Source organism: Vipera berus (assembly GCF_964194415.1).
Source record: "Vipera berus genome assembly, chromosome: 4".
Lineage (NCBI taxonomy): Eukaryota > Metazoa > Chordata > Lepidosauria > Squamata > Viperidae > Vipera > Vipera berus.
Window position 1 is genome coordinate 71,560,140 of NC_138206.1, and position 18,554 is coordinate 71,578,693.

The following is an 18,554-nucleotide window of genomic DNA, read 5'->3' on the forward strand; positions in this document are numbered from 1 at the left end:
TTTGAATTGATTGGTTGAACTTTTTTTAAGTCCCACTTATTATTTTTTTTTGGACTGCACATGGCAGAGGACTGGGAGCCGCAAGAGACGGCTGAAAGAGCCGAATCCGGCTCCGGAGCTGCGGGTTGCAGACCTGTGCTCTAGTTTATGTCTCAATTTCAATTCTCCCACATCATTCACAATAACTTTATACGTAGTGCTATTCTCTATATTCTCCTTCATGGATTACTGCCTTGTCGTGGCAAAGGGGCTTGCGTAATTCAATGAAACTATGAGCCATGCCGTGCAGGGCCACCCAAGACGGAAAGGTCATAGCAGAGAGTTCTGACAAAATGTGATCCACTGGAGAAGCAAATGGCAACCCACTCCAGTATCTTTGCCATGAAAACCCTATGGACAGTATCAAAAGGCAAAACGATATCACGCTGGAAGATGAGCCCCTCAGGTCGGAAGGCGTCCAATATGCTACTGGGGAAGAGCAGAGGGCTAGTACTAGTAGCGACAGAAAGAATGAAGCGACTGGGCCAAAGCCGAAAGGACGCTCAGCTGTGGATATGCCTGGTGGTGAAAGGAAAGTCCGATGCTGTAAAGATTTTTTCTCCATAGGAACCTGGAATGTAAGATCCATGAATCAAGGAAAGCTGGATGTGGTCAAACAAGAGATGACAAGACTGAACATTGACATCTTAGGTATCAGCGAACTAAAATGGACAGGAATGGGTGAATTTAATTCAGATGACCATCAGGTATACTACTGCGGGCAAGAATCCCTCAGAAGAAATGGAGTAGCCTTCATAGTCAATAAAAGAGTAGGAAAAGCAATACTGGGATACAATCCTCAAAATGACAGAATAATCTCAGTTCGAATCCAAGGCAAACCATTCAATATCACAGTAGTCCAAGTCTATGCCCCAACCACCGGTGCTGAAGAGGATGAAATTGACCGGTTCTATGAAGCCCTACAGCACCTTATAGAAATAACACCAAAAAATGATGTCCTTATCATCATGGGGGATTGGAATGCTAAAGTAGGAAGCCAAAAGATAACCGGAATAACAGACAAGTTTGGCCTTGGAGTACAAAATGAAGCAGGGCACAGGCTGATAGAATTTTGTCAAGAGAATACGATGGTCATAGCAAACACTCTTTTCCAACAACCCAATTGAAGGCTTTACACATGGACATCACCAGACGGTCAACACAGAAATCAGATTGACTATATGCTCTGCAGCCAAAGATGGAGAAGCTCTATACAGTCAGTAAAAACAAGACCAGGAGCTGACTGTGGCTCAGACCATGATCTTCTCATTGCAAAGTTTAGGCTTAAACTGAAGAAAGTAGGGAAAAGCACTAGGTCAGTCAGGTATGAATTAAATCATATCCCTGTTGAATATACAGTAGAGGTGACAAATAGATTTAAGGAATTAGATCTGATAGACAGGGTGCCTGAAGAACTATGGACAGAGTTTCGCAACATTGTACAAGAGGTAGCAACTAAAACCATCCCAAAGAAAAAGAAATGCAAAAAAGCAAAATGGCTGTCTGAGGAAGCTTTGCAAATAGCTGAGGACAGGAGGGAAGCGAAAGGCAAGGGAGAAAAAGATACACCCAATTGAATGCAGAATTCCAGAGAATAGCTAGAAGAGATAAGAATGCCTTCTTAAATGAACAGTGCAAAGAAATAGAAGAAAACAATAAAATAGGGAAGACCAGAGATCTTTTCAAGAAAATTGGAGAGATGAAGGGAACGTTCAATGCAAAAATGGGCATGATAAAGGACCAAAATGGCAGGGACCAAACAGAGGCAGAAGAGATTAAGAAGAGATGGCAAAATTACACAGAAGAACTATACAAGAATGAGCTTAACGTCCCTGATAATCACAATGAGGTGGTCACTGACCTCGAGCCAGACATCCTAGAATGTGAAGTGAAGTGGGCCTTAGAAAAGCTGAGCAACAACAAAGCTAGTGGAGGTGACAGTACTCCAGCTGAGCTATTCAAAATCTTAAAAGACGATGCAGTAAAAGTGCTACACTCAATTTGCCAGCAAATTTGGAAAACTCAACAGTGGCCACAGGATTGGAAAAGATCAGTTTACATTCCAATTCCAAAGAAAGGCAGTGCCAAAGAATGTTCAAACTATCGCACCATTGCACTCATTTCTCATGCTAGTAAAGTTATGCTTAAAATCCTACAAGCTAGACTTCAGCAGTATGTGGATCGAGAACTACCAGAAGTACAGGCAGGATTTCGAAGAGGCAGAGGAACTAGAGATCAAATTGCCAACATACGCTGGATCTTGGAGAAAGCTAGAGAGTTCCAGAAAAACATCTACTTCTGCTTCATTGACTATGCTAAAGCCTTTGATTGTGTGGATCATAACAAACTGTGGCAAGTCCTTAAAGAGATGGGTGTACCAGACCATCTTATTTGTCTCCTGAGAAACCTATATGCGGGTCAAGAAGCAACAGTGAGAACTGGACACGGAACCACTGATTAGTTCAAAATTGGGAAAGGAGTCCGGCAAAGCTGTATACTGTCGCCTTGCCTATTTAACATATATGCAGAGCACATCATGAGAAAGGCAGGGCTAGATGAATCAAAAGTTGGAATTAAGATTGCTGGAAGAAATATCAACAATCTAAGGTATGCAGATGATACCACTCTAATGGCAGAAAGTGAAGAGGAACTGAAGAGTCTCTTGTTGTGAGTGAAGAAGGAGAGTGCAAACGTTGGGTTGAAACTAAACATTAAGAAAACCAAGATCATGGCATCTGGCCCTCTCAATTCCTGGCAAATAGATGGGGAAGAAATGGAGGTAGTGACAGATTTTATTTTCCTGGGCTCCAAGATCACTGCAGATGGGGACTGTAGCCAAGAAATTAAAAGACGCTTGCTCCTCGGGAGGAAAGCCATGGCAAATCTAGACAGCACACTAAAAAGCAGAGACATCACCCTGTCAACAAAAGTGCGTATAGTCAAGGCTATGGTCTTCCCAGTTGCAATGTATGGCAGCTAAAGTTGGACCATAAAAAAGGCTAAGCGCCAAAGAATTGAGGCCTTTGAACTCTGGTGCTGGAGAAGACTCCTGCGAGTCCCTTGGACTGCAAGGCAATCAAACCGGTCAGTCCTAGAGGAGATCAACCCTGACTGCTCTTTAGAAGGCCAGATCCTGAAGCTAAAACTCAAATACTTTGGCCACCTAATGAGAAGGAAGGACTCACTGGAGAAGAGCCTAATGCTGGGAAAGCTTGAGGGCAATAGAAGAAGGGGACGACAGAGAATGAGGTGGCTGGATGGAGTTACTGAAGCAGTAGGCGTGAGCTTAAATGGACTCCAGAAGATGGTAGAGGACAGGAAAGCCTGGAGGAACGTTGTCCATAGGGTCACGATGGGTCGGACACGACTTCGCAACTAACAACAACAACAACAATTCTCTATATTAAACAAATTTGGGTAAGCTGGATAACCAGACTGGTACTTCAATATAATTTTGTTTTCTAATTTTATTCCAAATTTTGAGTAGCACTTGTCTAATTCAATGGCGTCGGAAATGTTGGTGTGGCCCTTGTTTGTCATTTCATAGGAATGTGTGCCAACCTAATTGCAAATCATGACCTTCTAATATTAATAGTCTTTTATTCCTTAAAATTATCCACTCTCTAATCCAGGTTAGCGCCGCTGCATGGTAATAAGATTCCCGATCTGGTAGTCCAAACCCCCCATTTTCTTTTACATCCTGTAAGAGTTTCATTTTAATCCTCATTTTTTTCTCTTGCCATATAAAATTTAGTGTCAATTTGTTCAGGTTCCCGAAAAAATTTTTATCTAGTTGTATAGGAATATTTTGGAAGAGAAATAGGATTTTAGGTAATACATTCATTTTTATGACAGCAATTCTCCCTAGCAATGAAAGGCTCAGGTTTCCCCATCTTTCCAGGTCTTCTTTTATTTGTTTCACTATTTTGTCGTAATTATCTTCTTTAATTGAGGTGCATTTCGCCGTAATAGTAATTCCTAGATATTTTATATTCTTAACTATTTGTATGTCCATAATCCTAGCCAAGTTTTCTTTCTGTTTATTCATCATGTTTTTAACAATCATTTTAGTTTTATCCTTATTTATTTTCAGCCCAGCGACTTCTCCATATTTATCTAATTCTTCCAACAGTTTCGGTCCCGATTGTTGTGCTTCCTCCATAATAAAAACCAAATCGTCTGTGAATGCTTGAAGTTTAAATGTTTTTTTTTAATTTCTAATCCTTTAATTTGCAGTTCATTTCTAATTTCCTCATTAGGATCTCTAGTGTCAATATAAATAGTAATGGGGATAGAGGGCATCCTTGTCATGTTCCTTTTTGTATTTCAAATTTCCTGGTTAGTTCCCCATTTATTATTATTTTGGCTTCCTGGTTAGAGTATATTGCCCTTATTATATTTGTAAATTTTTTGCCCATCTCCATATACCTGAGTTGTCATATAAATGACCATTTAATGTTGTCGAAAGTCTTCTGAGCGTCAAGAAATAATAACGCCATTTGTTGTCCATTATGTATTTCATAGTTTTCTAGAGTATCTAATATTATCCTAATATTATGTTTAGTTTGTCTTTTTGCTAGGAACCCATTCTAATTCATGTGTATAAAGTCATTTAAAAAACTTTTTAATCGCTCAACTATAATTGCTGTGAATATCATATAATCAGAGTTAAGTAGAGATATTGGTCTGTAATTTTTAATTGATGTATGATCTATATTGTCTTTTGGGATCAGAACAATATTCTCCTCTGTCCATGACTTTGGGATTTTTGCTTCATCCAGGACCGCGTTAAACACATCCAATAAAGGTTGTCCTAAAATATTTTATTGTTCTTTATAAATTTCTGTCGTTAGGCGATCAGGACCCGATGCCTTATTATTTTTTGTTTGTTAATGGCCATTATCACCTCTGTCATCCTAATGTCTTCATTCAACATATTTTTAATTTCATCTGTAATTTTTGGTAGTGTTGCTTTTTTGAAACATTCCTCCGCTTTCTCTTCAGTTTCCTGATTATCTTCCTTATATAATTTCTCATAAAATTCCTGGGCTATAGTTTTTTTCTCCTCTTCTTGATAATGTATTCTCCCTTGGTCATTTTGTAATCTACTAATCCAACTTTTCTCCTTTTGTTTTTTCAATTTGTGTGCTAGCCATCGACCAGGTTTATTTGCGTTTTTGAAGAAATTCTGTTTTGTACATTTTATCTGTTGTGCTAAATTTTCTTTTTCTAAGATGTTGAGTTTATGTTGAATTAAGTCCATTTGTTGTTTTACATTCTTTTTTTGTAGTTCTTGTTGGAATATTATTTCTAAACTTTTGTATTTCCCTTCCAGCATTTTCTGTTGTTGTTTTTTCTCCCTATTCTTTTTCACCATTTATGCTATGGCTACTCCTCTTATAACTGTTAGCTGTGTCCCAAAGATTTTGGACAGAGGTGTCTACGTTTTTATTTTCTTTGAAGAAGAAGTCCAGTTCTCTTTCCATCTTTAATCTGAAGTCATCTTCTTTTAATATTGACCTTTGTATAGTCCATCTAGGTGGGTTTTTTTTGGACCTTTTACAGCTAAATTTCACAGGGTTGTGATCTGCCCAGGTGCTTGTCTCTACACACACGTCTTCAACTTCGGACTTGATTTCCTTTGACATTCACACCATGTCGATCCTAGACCACGAGCTGTGCCAATTTGAGTAATATGTGTATTGTCTTGCCTCATGGTTCCTTTCTCTCCAGAAGTCCTGAATGTTTAGGTCTTTGGCCAATTTAAAGAAGGATCTTGGTAATAATCTTCTTTTCCTTTTCCTAGTTTTATTACCCTTGTAATCAAAATTATTATCAATAATAGCATTGAAGTCTCCTAGCACACAGATCTCATCATAGTCTATATCACATATCTTGTTATGTAACATTTTAAAAAACTGTTCCTGGTTTCCATTCGGGGCATATATTTCTACTATCACAACTTTCCTATGATTTATTTCTATCTATACCATCAATATTCTGCCTTCTCTATCTTTATAAATTTGTTTAGCTACCAATTTCTTATTCACGTATAGTACCACCCCTCTCTTTTTTTTGTTGGTCTAATGATAGAAATATATTTCCTAATTTTGGCTGGTCTAACAGATATTTTGTTGTTCTTTTATACGGACTGAATTGCTATTATATCTAATTTTTGACGAATGAGTTTGTTGAAGATTTTTCGTCTTTTCATTGGTGAGTTTAAACCATTAATATTCAATGACAAAATCCTACATTCTTCTTCCTTTATTTTACTGATATCTACAGGTGAAACTTGAAAAATTAGAATATTGTGCAAAAGTTCATTTATTTCAGTAATGCAACTTAAAAGGGGAAACTAATATATAAGATAGACTCATTACATGCAAAGCAAGATAGTTCAAGCTGTGATTTGTCATAATTGTTATGATTATGGCTTACAGTCCATGAAAATCCCAAATCCACAATCTCAGAAAATTAGAATATTGTGAAAAGGTGCAATATTCTAGTCTCAAAGTGTCCCACTCTAATCATCTAATTAAGCCATAACACCTGCAAAGGGTTCCTGAGCCTTTAAATGGTCTCTCAGTCTGGTTCAGTAGGAATCACAATCATGGGGAAGACTGCTGACCTGACAGTTGTGCAGAAAACCATCACTGACACCCTCCATAAGGAGGGAAAGCCTCAAAAGGTAATTGCAAAAGAAGTTGTATGTTCCCAAAGTGCTGTATCAAAGCACATTAATAGAAAGTTATGTGGAAGGGAAAAGTGTGGAAGAAAAAGGTGCACAAACAGCAGGGATGACCGCAGCCTGAAGAGGATTGTCAGGAATTCAAAAGTGTTGGGGACTTTCACAAGGAGTGGACTGAGGCTGGAGTCAGTGCATCAAGAGCCACCACACACAGACGGATCCTGGACATGGGCTTCAAATGTCATATTCCTCTTGTCAAGCCGCTCCTGAACAACAAACAATGTCAGAAGCGTCTTACCTGAGCTAAAGAAAAACAGACCTGGTCTGTTGCTCAGTGGTCCAAAGTCCTCTTTTCTGATGAGAGCAACTTTTGCATCTCATTTGGAAACCAAGGACCCAGAGTCTGGAGGAAGAATGGAGAGGCACACACTGCAAGATCCTTGAAATCCAGTGTGAAGTTTCCACAGTCTGTGTTGATTTGGGGAGCCATGTCATCTGCTGGTGTTGGTCCACCATGCTTCTTTAAGTCCAGGGTCAACGCAGCCGTCTACCAGGAGATTTTGGAGCACTTCATGTTTCCTTCCACAGACGAGCTTTATGGGGATGCTAACTTCATTTTCCAGCAGGACTTGGCACCTGCCCACACTGCCAAAAGCACCAAAACCTGGTTCAATGACCAGGTTCAATGATCAATTCTTTTTTTTATCTGCTTGGGCTTTGTAGGCTTCTCTAGCTTCATCCAAAACTTTCCTTTGGCCAGGTGTTTTGTAGCTGATTCACCCATTCCTTAAGGAAAGGGATAGTGGGTTCATTAGTAGGCAGTTCTGGCATTGGCTTAAACACCTGACCTATAGCTACTTGAAAGGGAGTGTATCCAGTACTAGAATGGATAGCATTGTTATATGCCACTTCAGCAAATGGCAAGAAATCAGTCCAATTGTCCTCTTGATAGTTGATAAAGCATCTAAAGTATTGTTCCAGAACTGAGTTCTTTTGTTCTGTACCCCCATTTGTTTGAAGATTTTGACTAGAACTCAAGCCTTGTTCTGTGCCCAAAAGGTCCAAAAAGGCCTTCCAGAACTTGAAAGTAAATTGGACCCCTCTGTTTGAAATTATGTATTGGGGGGCTCCATGTAATTGGTAGATATGTTGGAGGAAGATTTTAACTACGGTTCTGGCAGTTGGGAACTTCTGGCATGGGATGAAGTGGACCTGTTTTGAGAATAAATTGATCACAACCCAAATAACTGTGTTTCCTGTACTATCTGGTAGTTCCACAATAAAGTCCATAGAGATCTCTCTCCAGGATGCTGAAGGGCTTGCTACCGGCTGTAAAAAGCCAAGCATTTTTCCTTATCTCCTTTTCGTTGTGGCGCATATCGAGCAGCTGACTATATAACTTTCAATGTCCTCTTTCAATGATGGCCACCAGAACTACCTCTTTATTAGGTGAAGGGTTTTCACAAACCCAAAGTGTCCCACCAGTTTTGAGTCATAGGAGGCTTGCATAGTTTTTAGCCTTTGCGTGGCTGGGACATACCATTTTCCTCCACCCATGCCAGTCCATCCCACATTGAGTAAAGATTCTTGTGCTCTAAGAACCATTCATCTGTCTCTAAAGCCTCTTTGAACACTGTTGAGGCAGCTTCATCCAGCTGGGTGGGAGTTCTCTTTTGTGATCTTGTAACAACTGGTGCTGCCGATTGCTGGGTTGGTAATAGAGGTTTGACTACGTCTGCTTTGGTGCTCTTGTATTGCGGCATTCTAGATAGAGCATCCATTAAGAAATTCTCTTCCCCGCCCCCCGGCAAGTAGTGGAGAGAAAGTGGTGGAAGTGTTAGGCCCACCATACCTGTTTGGGGGACAACTTCCTAGGTGTCTTCTAAATTTTTATGATCAGTCCATACTTGGAAAGGAATCTTACTCCCTTCCAGAAAATGTTTCCAGTTGAGGAGGGCCCCGCACACTGAAAGCTTCCTTCTCCCAAACGGCCCAACATTGTTTGGTCTCTGATAGCTTTTTGGAGGTGTAAGCACAGGGCTGCAGTTTCCCTCTTCATTCTCTTGGAGTAACACTGCTGCTACTGCTACATCACTGGCATCAGCCTGGATTATGAATGCCTTTTCTGGGTCTGGGTGCCTCAGAATTGGCTCTGCTGAGAAAAGTCTTTTTAATCTTTCAAATACCACTTGTCATTTCATAGTTCACTTCAGGGGCTGGCTGGGTCTCAGTTTATCCACCCCTTTCATTTTTAACAAGTTTGTGATAGGTAAAGCAATCTGGGTGAAAGAGAACTGTCAGTAGAAATTCAGAGAACCCAGGAAACTTTGTAGCTGCTTTCTGGTGCAGGGGACCACCCAATCTATGACAGCACGTACTTTCTCCAGGTCTATCTCCACTCCATCGTGTGAAATCCTGTAGCCTAGGTAGTCAATGTTCTCTTTATGGAACTCACACTGACAATTTCGCATAGAGCTTAGCCGCTTGGAGTTTATTTAAGACCTCTCTGGCCAACTTCATGTGTTCTGCCTTTGTTTTGGTGTAAATTAATATACCATCCAGGTACATCAAAATTCCCTTATACAGGTGCTCATGGAGCACCTCGTTGATTAGTTGCATGATCATGGTTAGGGCCCCTTGCAGGGCTTGCAGGCCAAAAGGGAGCACTCTAAATTGAAAACATCCAAGGGGGCAGTTGAAAGGGGTTTTCCATTCATCCCCTTCCTTGATCCTAGCTCTATCATATGCCTCCCACAGGTCCACCTTAGAAAATATTTTTCCTTTCGATATCTTTCATGAGAGGCAGGGGATACACATTTTCCACACATACAGTGTTCAGATCTCTATTAACATAGAAATGAAGAGACCCCTCTTTCTTCTCTCTGAACAGCATGGGTGTGGCCACCTGGGTTGTATGAACCCATGGGCCAGGTTTTTGTCAATGGACCTATGTAGTTTGCTTAATTCCATGGGGGGTCATCCAATACAGCTTTGGCTTTGGTGACTTTGCCCCAGGAACGATCTCGATAACAGAGTCTGAGCCAGTGGGGAGCCACTTCGTCTGAACCCCTTTCGTTGAAAACCTCAGCCAGATTCTGGTACTCCCTGGGTATGGTTTGCATGGCCTCACTGCTCAAAGTGGCCACTATCTCCCTGATCTGTTCCCTTCCTGGGCAGATTTGTTTGCCCAATAGGGGGGTTCTTTTCTCTGGGGAATTTCAAACATCCCTCTCTCCAGTCTATCAGCCGGTTCTATTTTTTCAGCCATGCTAACTCCTGGATGAGTGGCCACTCCATTCCAGGTGCCATGATGAAGGTTACAAGTCTCTGAGTGGCTTTATGTAGCTAGTGTGGCTGGGATCCCCCATGCAATGGATCCATCAATTTGGCAGAAGGAGATAGGGTTTCTTAACCTCCTTAACTGGACCCCTAATTTCCCGACTAGCGACCAGGCATCTGGTCTAAAAGGGCAGTCAGAGTTAATTTTCCTTCTGTGCCTAGAATTAACAGTTCTATGGGCATGGGCATGGGTGCGATCGGCCCACTTACCAATGGGTCATTGTCATAGTCACTGTCTGGCATCCTGGGTTCATCTTCTGGTGGGGTCGGAGTTTCACCCCTGGTTTTGAGGTTGGATAGGACTGCATGACCTCTGCGCTCCATGTCTTTATGGCGTTGGCTGGGCTTAGTCGGCTTTCCTCCAGATTGCCTATCACCTCCTTTTTTGGAGTTTTGCTGCAGCATTCCATGGCACGATGACCTTTTTTGCTGCATTTGAAGCAGGTGGTTGATTGAGGGGGGCACAGCTGAGGTTTTCGCTGCTTCTCTCTCTTCTCCGGTGGGGACTGTTTCCCTGTTTTACCAGAGCAGTACGGGTTGCAGTGCTGGTCAATCTCCACCTCTTTGGCCAGGAGCACCAGTCATGTAATCGAAGTGGGGCACCCCTAGCCACACACACTGATAAGGCACTTCACCAGATCTTGCAATGGATTGGAGATAAGGCAGATGGCCCTTGGCACATTCCATTCCCTTTTCATACCCAAAGAGATACATTAAAGTAGAGGAAGCACAGCCATAAGCCCCACTCCCAGCAGATGAAAGCCTCCCCGCTCCCATTATAATGGCAGAGCCCCAAAAAGAAACATTGAAGGGGTTTCTGACAATCAGTTTATATTTACATTGGGGATTACCTGGCTCCTATTCTTGGCTCATTAAATTGCAGAAATATCCTAATGTAACATATGGTGCATTGAATATGTTTACATTTTATTGTGTTACCTAAAATATATTTATTTCTTTCCTTTTTTGTAGCATAGACTATTTAAGCTTTTCATCAGCAACTGTTGTGGATTATCACTATTGTACTTTAAAGTGACAGGTATATAGGGAAGTTAGTTGGTTAAATTAAGTGCAAACCAATAGCACTCATGGTTTATTTCAAATGGAATTCTAAATAATTGTTCTCAAATGTCCCCCCCCCTATTTTTTTTCTTGTCTAGGTTGTTTTGAATGTTGCATTAAGTGCCTGGGAGGAGTTCCATATGCTTCACTTGTGGCAACAATACTCTGCTTCTCTGGAGTAGCATTGTTTTGTGGCTGTGGTCATGTGGCTCTTGCAGGAACTATATCTATCCTTGAACAGAATTTTTCCACAAATGTGACTGATCATGCTTTGTTATCTGAAGTGTAAGTGTGAATCTATTTTTTTTCTTTATACAACAAAGACAGTGAAATTATTAGCCAGTGAAATTGCCAGAGCAATGATAACAAATGTAAGCCATGTTATACATGTCTGTTCTTCAGAGAGATCAACACTTGAGTACAGAATTTATCAAAAGGAAAATGTATTAATTTTTGGAGAACTTTTCAAAATGCTGTATGGTTACTAATGATATTCAACGGGGTTAAAAGTGTAATGAATAAAAACTGGCTGCTAGGATTCAGTATGTACTTTTGCTTCAAATGTTTTGTTTAATTCAACAGGGAAAAGAAAATTAAATGTAGCAATCTCAGAAAGAGGGCATAGTTATCCAACTCCATAACAACTATTGGAGGGAAAAATGAAGCTGTTGCCAGGAGATTAGACCCACTAAAATATACTGGAGAAAAACATGAGAAAGAAACACTGCAAGTTTTAAGGATAAAATAATAAATATAATGAGTAACTTGAAGGTTTCATGAAATTTCTTTCATCCTTGCCACAGAATTATATGGAAGATGTATAATAAACTACAAACTCCACCTAAGTCTGAAGCTAAAGTATATTTAAAGCTTTAGTTTCTATTTTATTGGGATACAAAGCTCAGCTTGTTTATTACTGGTCACTGCAGTTGAACTAAACAAATACCCAATGTATTATATAAAAATAGACGATAAAATTGGATTTTATGAATCAAGATTGCTGGATTTATCTAAATATAAAAATATGTTTCCTAGTTGAATTATGATTCAGCAAAGCAAGGATACAATTTACAAATATAGTTTATTTTACAAGTTTCTTAATATAGTTATTTTACATTTGTCTTACAACTTTTAGAGCATTTTGATGAAAACATTAAGAAAGTGGTTTTTTCTTAAATTATTTTTAAAAAGCTTGAGAACTAGATTTATATGAAGTCTGGGAAATCAAATGCTTTTCTTTTCTTTCATTAATGCCTCACATCAAAAGAGAGTATGAAAGAATTTAATTACTGATCCACAATGGCAAAATTATAAATAACATTGTTGCTTAAACATTCTGCCATCAAAGAATATTAAGGGCATTACATCAAATATTGCAAGAGTTGGTTCCTACTCAAATTGATTTTATCTATTTTAAATAAATGGATATGGATATGGAATATATGTAAGTAAACTCTACCAATAGCTTATACTGAAACATCCTCCATAGCCTTTAAATCGGGGTTGTCAAACTCGCAATGTCACATGATGTGTCACAACATATCACAATTTTTTTTCCATTGCCGGCAATGGGATGGGTGGAGTTTTGGCATGACGCATCTGGCCCACAGGCCAGCAGTTTGACACCCCTGCCTTAAATTATACCAGCAGTGTAGAACTCTTCAAGACAAAATCTCCAGCTCCAAGTAGGTGTCTACATCAACAGAGAAGAAATTGAGATACTAGAAACTTTCTGAGTTATTCTTTTTGCTGCAAGATGCTTTGTCAACATCCAGGATTTCAAATTAGATGAGAGGACTTGGTAACAGTAAGTTATTGCTTTAAGATTCAATTTTTTTCCTTAAGTGTACTCCTATTAGTTTTGTCAGATAAGTATTTATCCAAGGTAGAATGCCAAAATTGATAAGAAGCTATCAGATGGGCTTTTGGCAATATTTCTTACTTCTCCAGGCTAATCAGATTCTCCACAAAGGGACAAAGATATGGACCATCAAAATCAAGTTCACAGAACAATATAGGTTGAATGAAAAATCCACTTTGGAACATGTAAACTATTCAACCCAATTACTTTTCCAAAGCTCAAAGAGAATTATGTTAGGGCCAGGTATAATCTCCCTTCTACATTTTTAAAACAAAATACTCTAAAATTTTCCTACACAAAAGAACTTGTCTAGATGAATCTAGAAAAAATGGTAAAAATGAATATTTTATTATGCTGTCCTTTCTATGAAAATTTGTGTTTAATATGCATTATCCATAGGCTTTAGAATTACCTGAGTCAATTGGGTGAATTTTGTATCTTTCTGGTACTTTGAAACATACTGTAAAGTATTGCATAACTCTTAGGCTAGGCAACCTTTGCTGTGAAAACCAGATAGCAGATCATTCAACATGATGTCTTGGATGGGATTAGGTCTCATTAAAGTTTAACAGTGTTTTATAAATATGCATATGACCTTTTATTGTAGAGATACATGTATGCAACTTTTTAAGAGGTCTGAATTTGTACTGTATAGGAAAAATGTTTAATTTCTATAAAAATGCTTAATATCTATCTTTTTAATCAAAGTGGAATTTGGCATTCTAGGATTTCTGAAATCAAATGAATATGTTACCAGATGGTTTTGATGTAGCAAGCAAATTATGGAATAAACAATGGAAGTATTGGAAGGTTTCCAGTCCAGTTCCCTTTCCTGTGCCTAATGTCCTAAAGTAGGGCTCCACAACCCCCGGTCTGCAGACCGGAACTGGGCCACACAGCTGGAGGTGTGCTGAAAGCATGTCTTCCACCTCCAGGAATGTGGCAAGTCTGCAGGGGTCTGGGCAGGGGCAGGAGAGTGGCAGGGCAGAAGCCATCTTGCTCAGTGCAAGGTCCTCTGATGGCTGCACTTGCAACTGGTTTGCAACATCTGAGCTCCACGTCCTTCCTCCTCTCCTTCCTCTTGCTTCTTCTGCTAACTATCCTCCTGCCTCCTCCTCCTCCTCCTCTTCCTGGTCCGGCTCCCTCTTCCTCCTGCTTCTTCTTCTTCACTTTCCTCCTCTCCCACTCCTGGCACCCCAGCTGGGCTCACGCTCCCTTTGTGCAACTCTTCGAGTTTGCAAGACAAACATGTGCCAGCCCAGTTTGCAATCAGGGACTCCCCAACCCTAACCCCCTCCCCAAGGTATATGTGTGTGAGGGTGTCTTTTTCATAGTGCAAATGGGGCCCAGGGAGAAGCTACCTTTCACCTTAAGCACTGTGTCTCCAAGGGATTCTCTCTCTCGTCTGCACCTTTTCTAAGACTGTTGGGCTCTGTTGCACTTCACCTGGAGTTTTTTCCTTTTATTTTGATGCTTCAAGTGCCTTGTGTTTTGACAACATCCTGCTTGCTTTTCTAGGTTTAATTTGGTGTATTTGTGTATGTGTGTGTGTGGGGGGGTATGTGTTCCTCCTTTCTTTGTGCAGCTCTCCAAGTTTGCAAGCCAAGCATGCTCCTACCCAGCTTGCAATGGGGGAGAGGGGGAGGGTTTTGCTGTAAGGCTGAGTTTAGGATTATCTCTTTTCCTTCCCACTTTCTTAGAAGCAGAAATTCACTGGTCTAATACAATTATAAAAAAATAAAGTGCACTATTTATTTGTTTATTTAGAAAATTTACAATAAATGTAATCCTGAAATCTCCCCCCATCCCCGGTCCATGGAAAAACTGTCTTCCATGAAACCAGTTCCTAGTACCAAAAAGGTTGAGGACCTCTACCCTAAAGCGTCCCTCTCATACTGCGTGTACATGCTAGTTCAGTCAAACTTCATAGAAAATATTGCTATCAATGACAGAATAAACAAGGGTTATGTTTTGGAGTCCACTGATGCTTTGATTTTATTTATATCTGTTTGTGTCTGTATTTGAGTGAGTACACATACAGGTAGACCTTGGTTAATGACCAAAATTGGGTCCAGGAACTCTGTTGCTAACTGATGTGGTTGTTAAACACATGCCACATACTGTACAGTAGTCACCATTTATAACCTTCTGATGGCTTTCCTATTGTATTTGCTTGTTGGAAGCCAGGAGTAAAGGTCACAAATGACAATCGTGTATAACCATGTGCAACTATCGTAACTCAAGCTGTTTGCCAGGCACACAAATTGCTATCACATGATCATGGGATGCTGTGATGGTCACAATTTCAAGGACCAGCTGTTAGTCTTGTTCAGCACTGTCGTAACTTGCTAGCACTTTGTTCTACTCTTCATTGTCAACTCTACAATGGGCATAGCTTCAGCCATTTTTTTCTTCTCATTCTAGGTTGCCACATAGATCGGAGGGAGGGGGTTTCCCAGGTGCTTCATTAGTCATAATAATCCTCTGTCCCATGGGAACCAAGGTCATCTGCTGCTCCCGCCACTAGGGACTCGGCATTGCATAAAAAGACTGCCAAATGAGTATATTGGGGAACGTAATTGCTTGCATAGTTTTGTGGGTGGGACATTTAACTGTGTAATTGGGTAATTGTTACTTGTGTATTCAGACTTGATTTCACTTTTGACCATGCAGATACTTTGTAACTAATAAACAAGTTCTTTGAAGGATTTTCAAGCCTCAGAGTTCTGCTTTATTCGTCTTTGTCTTTGGAATCATGACATTAAACCAAGTCTCCTAAAACTTTAGTTTTCTTTCAGGGTGCTGAGCCCTGACCGCCTACCCATCCTTTGGGAGAGCAGTAAAGACTTGGCTAAGATTTGAGGATGGAGGAAAAGAGTGGAGCCGTTGCCAGCTGCAACGGAACTCTGGCTGTCGGAGCATAAGCAGCCAGCCACTGAGGAGGCATCACCGGCAGGGGCTCAGCCAAAGTCCCAGTTGATGGAAACTGGGAAGCTGGTACTGCATGGGAGAACTATGATCCTAGTGGACCTCTATCAAACTGAAGCTGCCCCTCAGCGCAGGAGCACTCCTTTTGCTGCTGCCCCAGGGGTTTTTGTCCACAGCATACTAGAAGGGAAAGGGATCAATCGGAGGGGACGACTCAGAAAGTGCAAGTTCCAATCTGTAGTCCACAGCCCCTTGCTCAAGCAGCTGAAGGAGAAGTTCAGCAGATTGGAGGTAAAAGAGACAGCTGCCATCGCCCAGGATGTGTGCACCATGGGGGAAATGCCAAGGGCTACCTCTCTCTTCCCCCTCTTCACCGGAGTTCCGGCCCAACTGTGGAACCCCGTGCTGCCTCTCCTATTCCCCAGTCACTGTCATGTCAAGCCCTGTATCCCAACCCAGCCTGCTGCTGCAGCCTCAAACTGCCAGTCCAGGAGCCCGGCCAAAGGAAGTCTGGAGGGTGGTTTGGCCATGTCCCTAGGACCAATAGGCAGCCCAGCATCAGGTGCAGGCAGACTTGCCACGATTTGAGCCGCCTCCCACCATGCCTACCTTTGATGGGGACCCAGAGAAGCTGTTCTGAACCAAGTGTGGGCTCATCTAGATTGCTGTGCTTATGCCTACCTGGATGATGCTCAGATGGTGAATGCCGTGGTGGCCAATTTGGAGGAAGAAGCGGCCAACTGGGTGACCAACCTCCATGATGAAGGGGCTCCTGAACTGCAGAATTCTAACCTATTCATGGAGCAGCTGAGAGGTCATTTTGAAGATGAATCCCAGACCCTGTTGGCCGAGAAGGAGATCCATTGTCTGAAGCAAAAAGGCCACTCCACTAAAGAATACGTTCATGAATTCAGGCGAGTTGCTGGTCAGCTAGGGCAGTGGCCAGAATGATCATTGATCAACTACTTCAACCAGGGGCTAGACCGCGACTTACTCCAAGCCTGCATCATTTGGTGATTTCCTAACCAATTGCATGAATGGTACAGCATGGCAGTGATGCTGGATATCGAATTGGACTGCCCCAGAAAGCCAGGCATAGCTGAACCCACCGCTGCATGTCCAGGAGAAATGCCTTTTGGGCTAATGTTTCCAGGCCACTATGAACACCAGCATCCCCCAAGCACCAGCCAGGACTCCTATCAAGTGCTACCGATACAATCAAATGGGTCACTGTGCTGTGAAGTGCCTGGCTCCCAAGCCCCAGCCCAGAAACACACCAATTGCCACTGCAAAGCCACGGAAAGCTCCCAGAGGAGGAAGAGAGAAGACAAACTGGCCATGTCAAGACCCGGTCATCGAGGCCTCCCCCCCCCACTGAGCTCAAGGCAAAAGACCGGACTGAGCTGCTGCAGATGCAGGCGTCTTATAACAGTGATGAGGGAGGCGAGGAGGATCCAATGGTAAGTCAACCCATTCCACCTTTTGCCATCCCCAGGGCCCAAATGGACTTAAATGTATTAATAGGTTGCACCAGGTGCCTAATTAATCTACCCACAAGTGCTCAAGCTAGGGATTCAGGCAAGGCTGTTACCCCTAGCCATGAGATTTGAACAAGATGACACGCCCCTTATTGGCAGTGCACCTGCCATGCACCTGACAGAACCAGTGCGATTGGAATTGGGTCAGCACTGGGAAATCATCGATTTTGTGGTGGTGCCAAAAATGACTGTGATTTTGGGCCTGGCCTGGCTTGTCAAGTGATGCCCAAACATCTGGTGGGAGAATGGAGTGTGGAATTTAAGATTGGGGATAGGTCAATTCCCCCATGCCACCACCAGTGATACAAAGGACTATACCATAAATGAGGCTCAGGAAGAACACCCTGAAACACTCAAGGCTGTTGAAGAAAAGCTGCCAGGAATCCAGTTTGTTCCAAATGAATACTGTGATTTAGCCGAGGCGTTTAGTGAGAAAGAATGCACTGTCCTCCCCCTTCATCAGCCTACAGTGCCATCGAAATCTTACCTGGGGCCAAGCTCCTGAAGCCAAAAATGTACTCAATGACACCAGAGAGATGAAGGAGTTAAGAGAGTACATTGATAAGAACCTGGCTCAGGGTTTCATCCAACCAGCAAAATCTTGTGTAGCAGCCCCTGTATTGTTCAAAGATAAGATGGGTTGCTGAGATTATGCATGGATTTTAAAGGATTAAACGCTTTCAGCATAGAGAACATGTACTCCCTTTCCTTAATGAAGGACATGTTAGCCCACCTGGGAAAGGGGAAACTTTTCACAAAGTTGGATTTAAGAGTCTGGATTAAGGAGGGGGACGAATGGAAAAGCTTCCTCCTGGGAAGTTTCCAATTTAAAGTGATGTCTTTTGGACTACTCCTGCTGTATTTATGTAGTTAATCAACCAGGTGCTCCATGATCATCTGTATAAGGGGGTGTAGTTTATCTTGATGACTTTCTCATTTACACTGAGACTATGAAAGAGCACATTAAATTGGTCCATGGAGTGCTGAAGAAGCTACTGTACACAAAGCTATCTAAATGTGAGTTTCACCAGACACCCAACGACTATCTAGGGTAAAGAATTTCAAATGAGGGAATAGAAATGGATCCTGCAAAAGT

The 18,554-nt window shown here is 41.5% G+C and overlaps 1 protein-coding gene across 1 annotated transcript in view; it reads left to right on the forward strand.

Annotated features, from left to right (window-relative positions):
• The window catches only part of GPM6B (glycoprotein M6B), a 226,866-nt gene that overhangs the window by 176,924 nt on the left and 31,388 nt on the right, over positions 1 to 18,554 (forward strand). Inside the window, exon 2 of the mRNA XM_081327050.1 lies at positions 11,230 to 11,416. Within this exon, the coding sequence (XP_081183176.1) occupies positions 11,230 to 11,416 (187 nt within the window). The remainder of the gene's footprint in view (positions 1 to 11,229; positions 11,417 to 18,554) is intronic.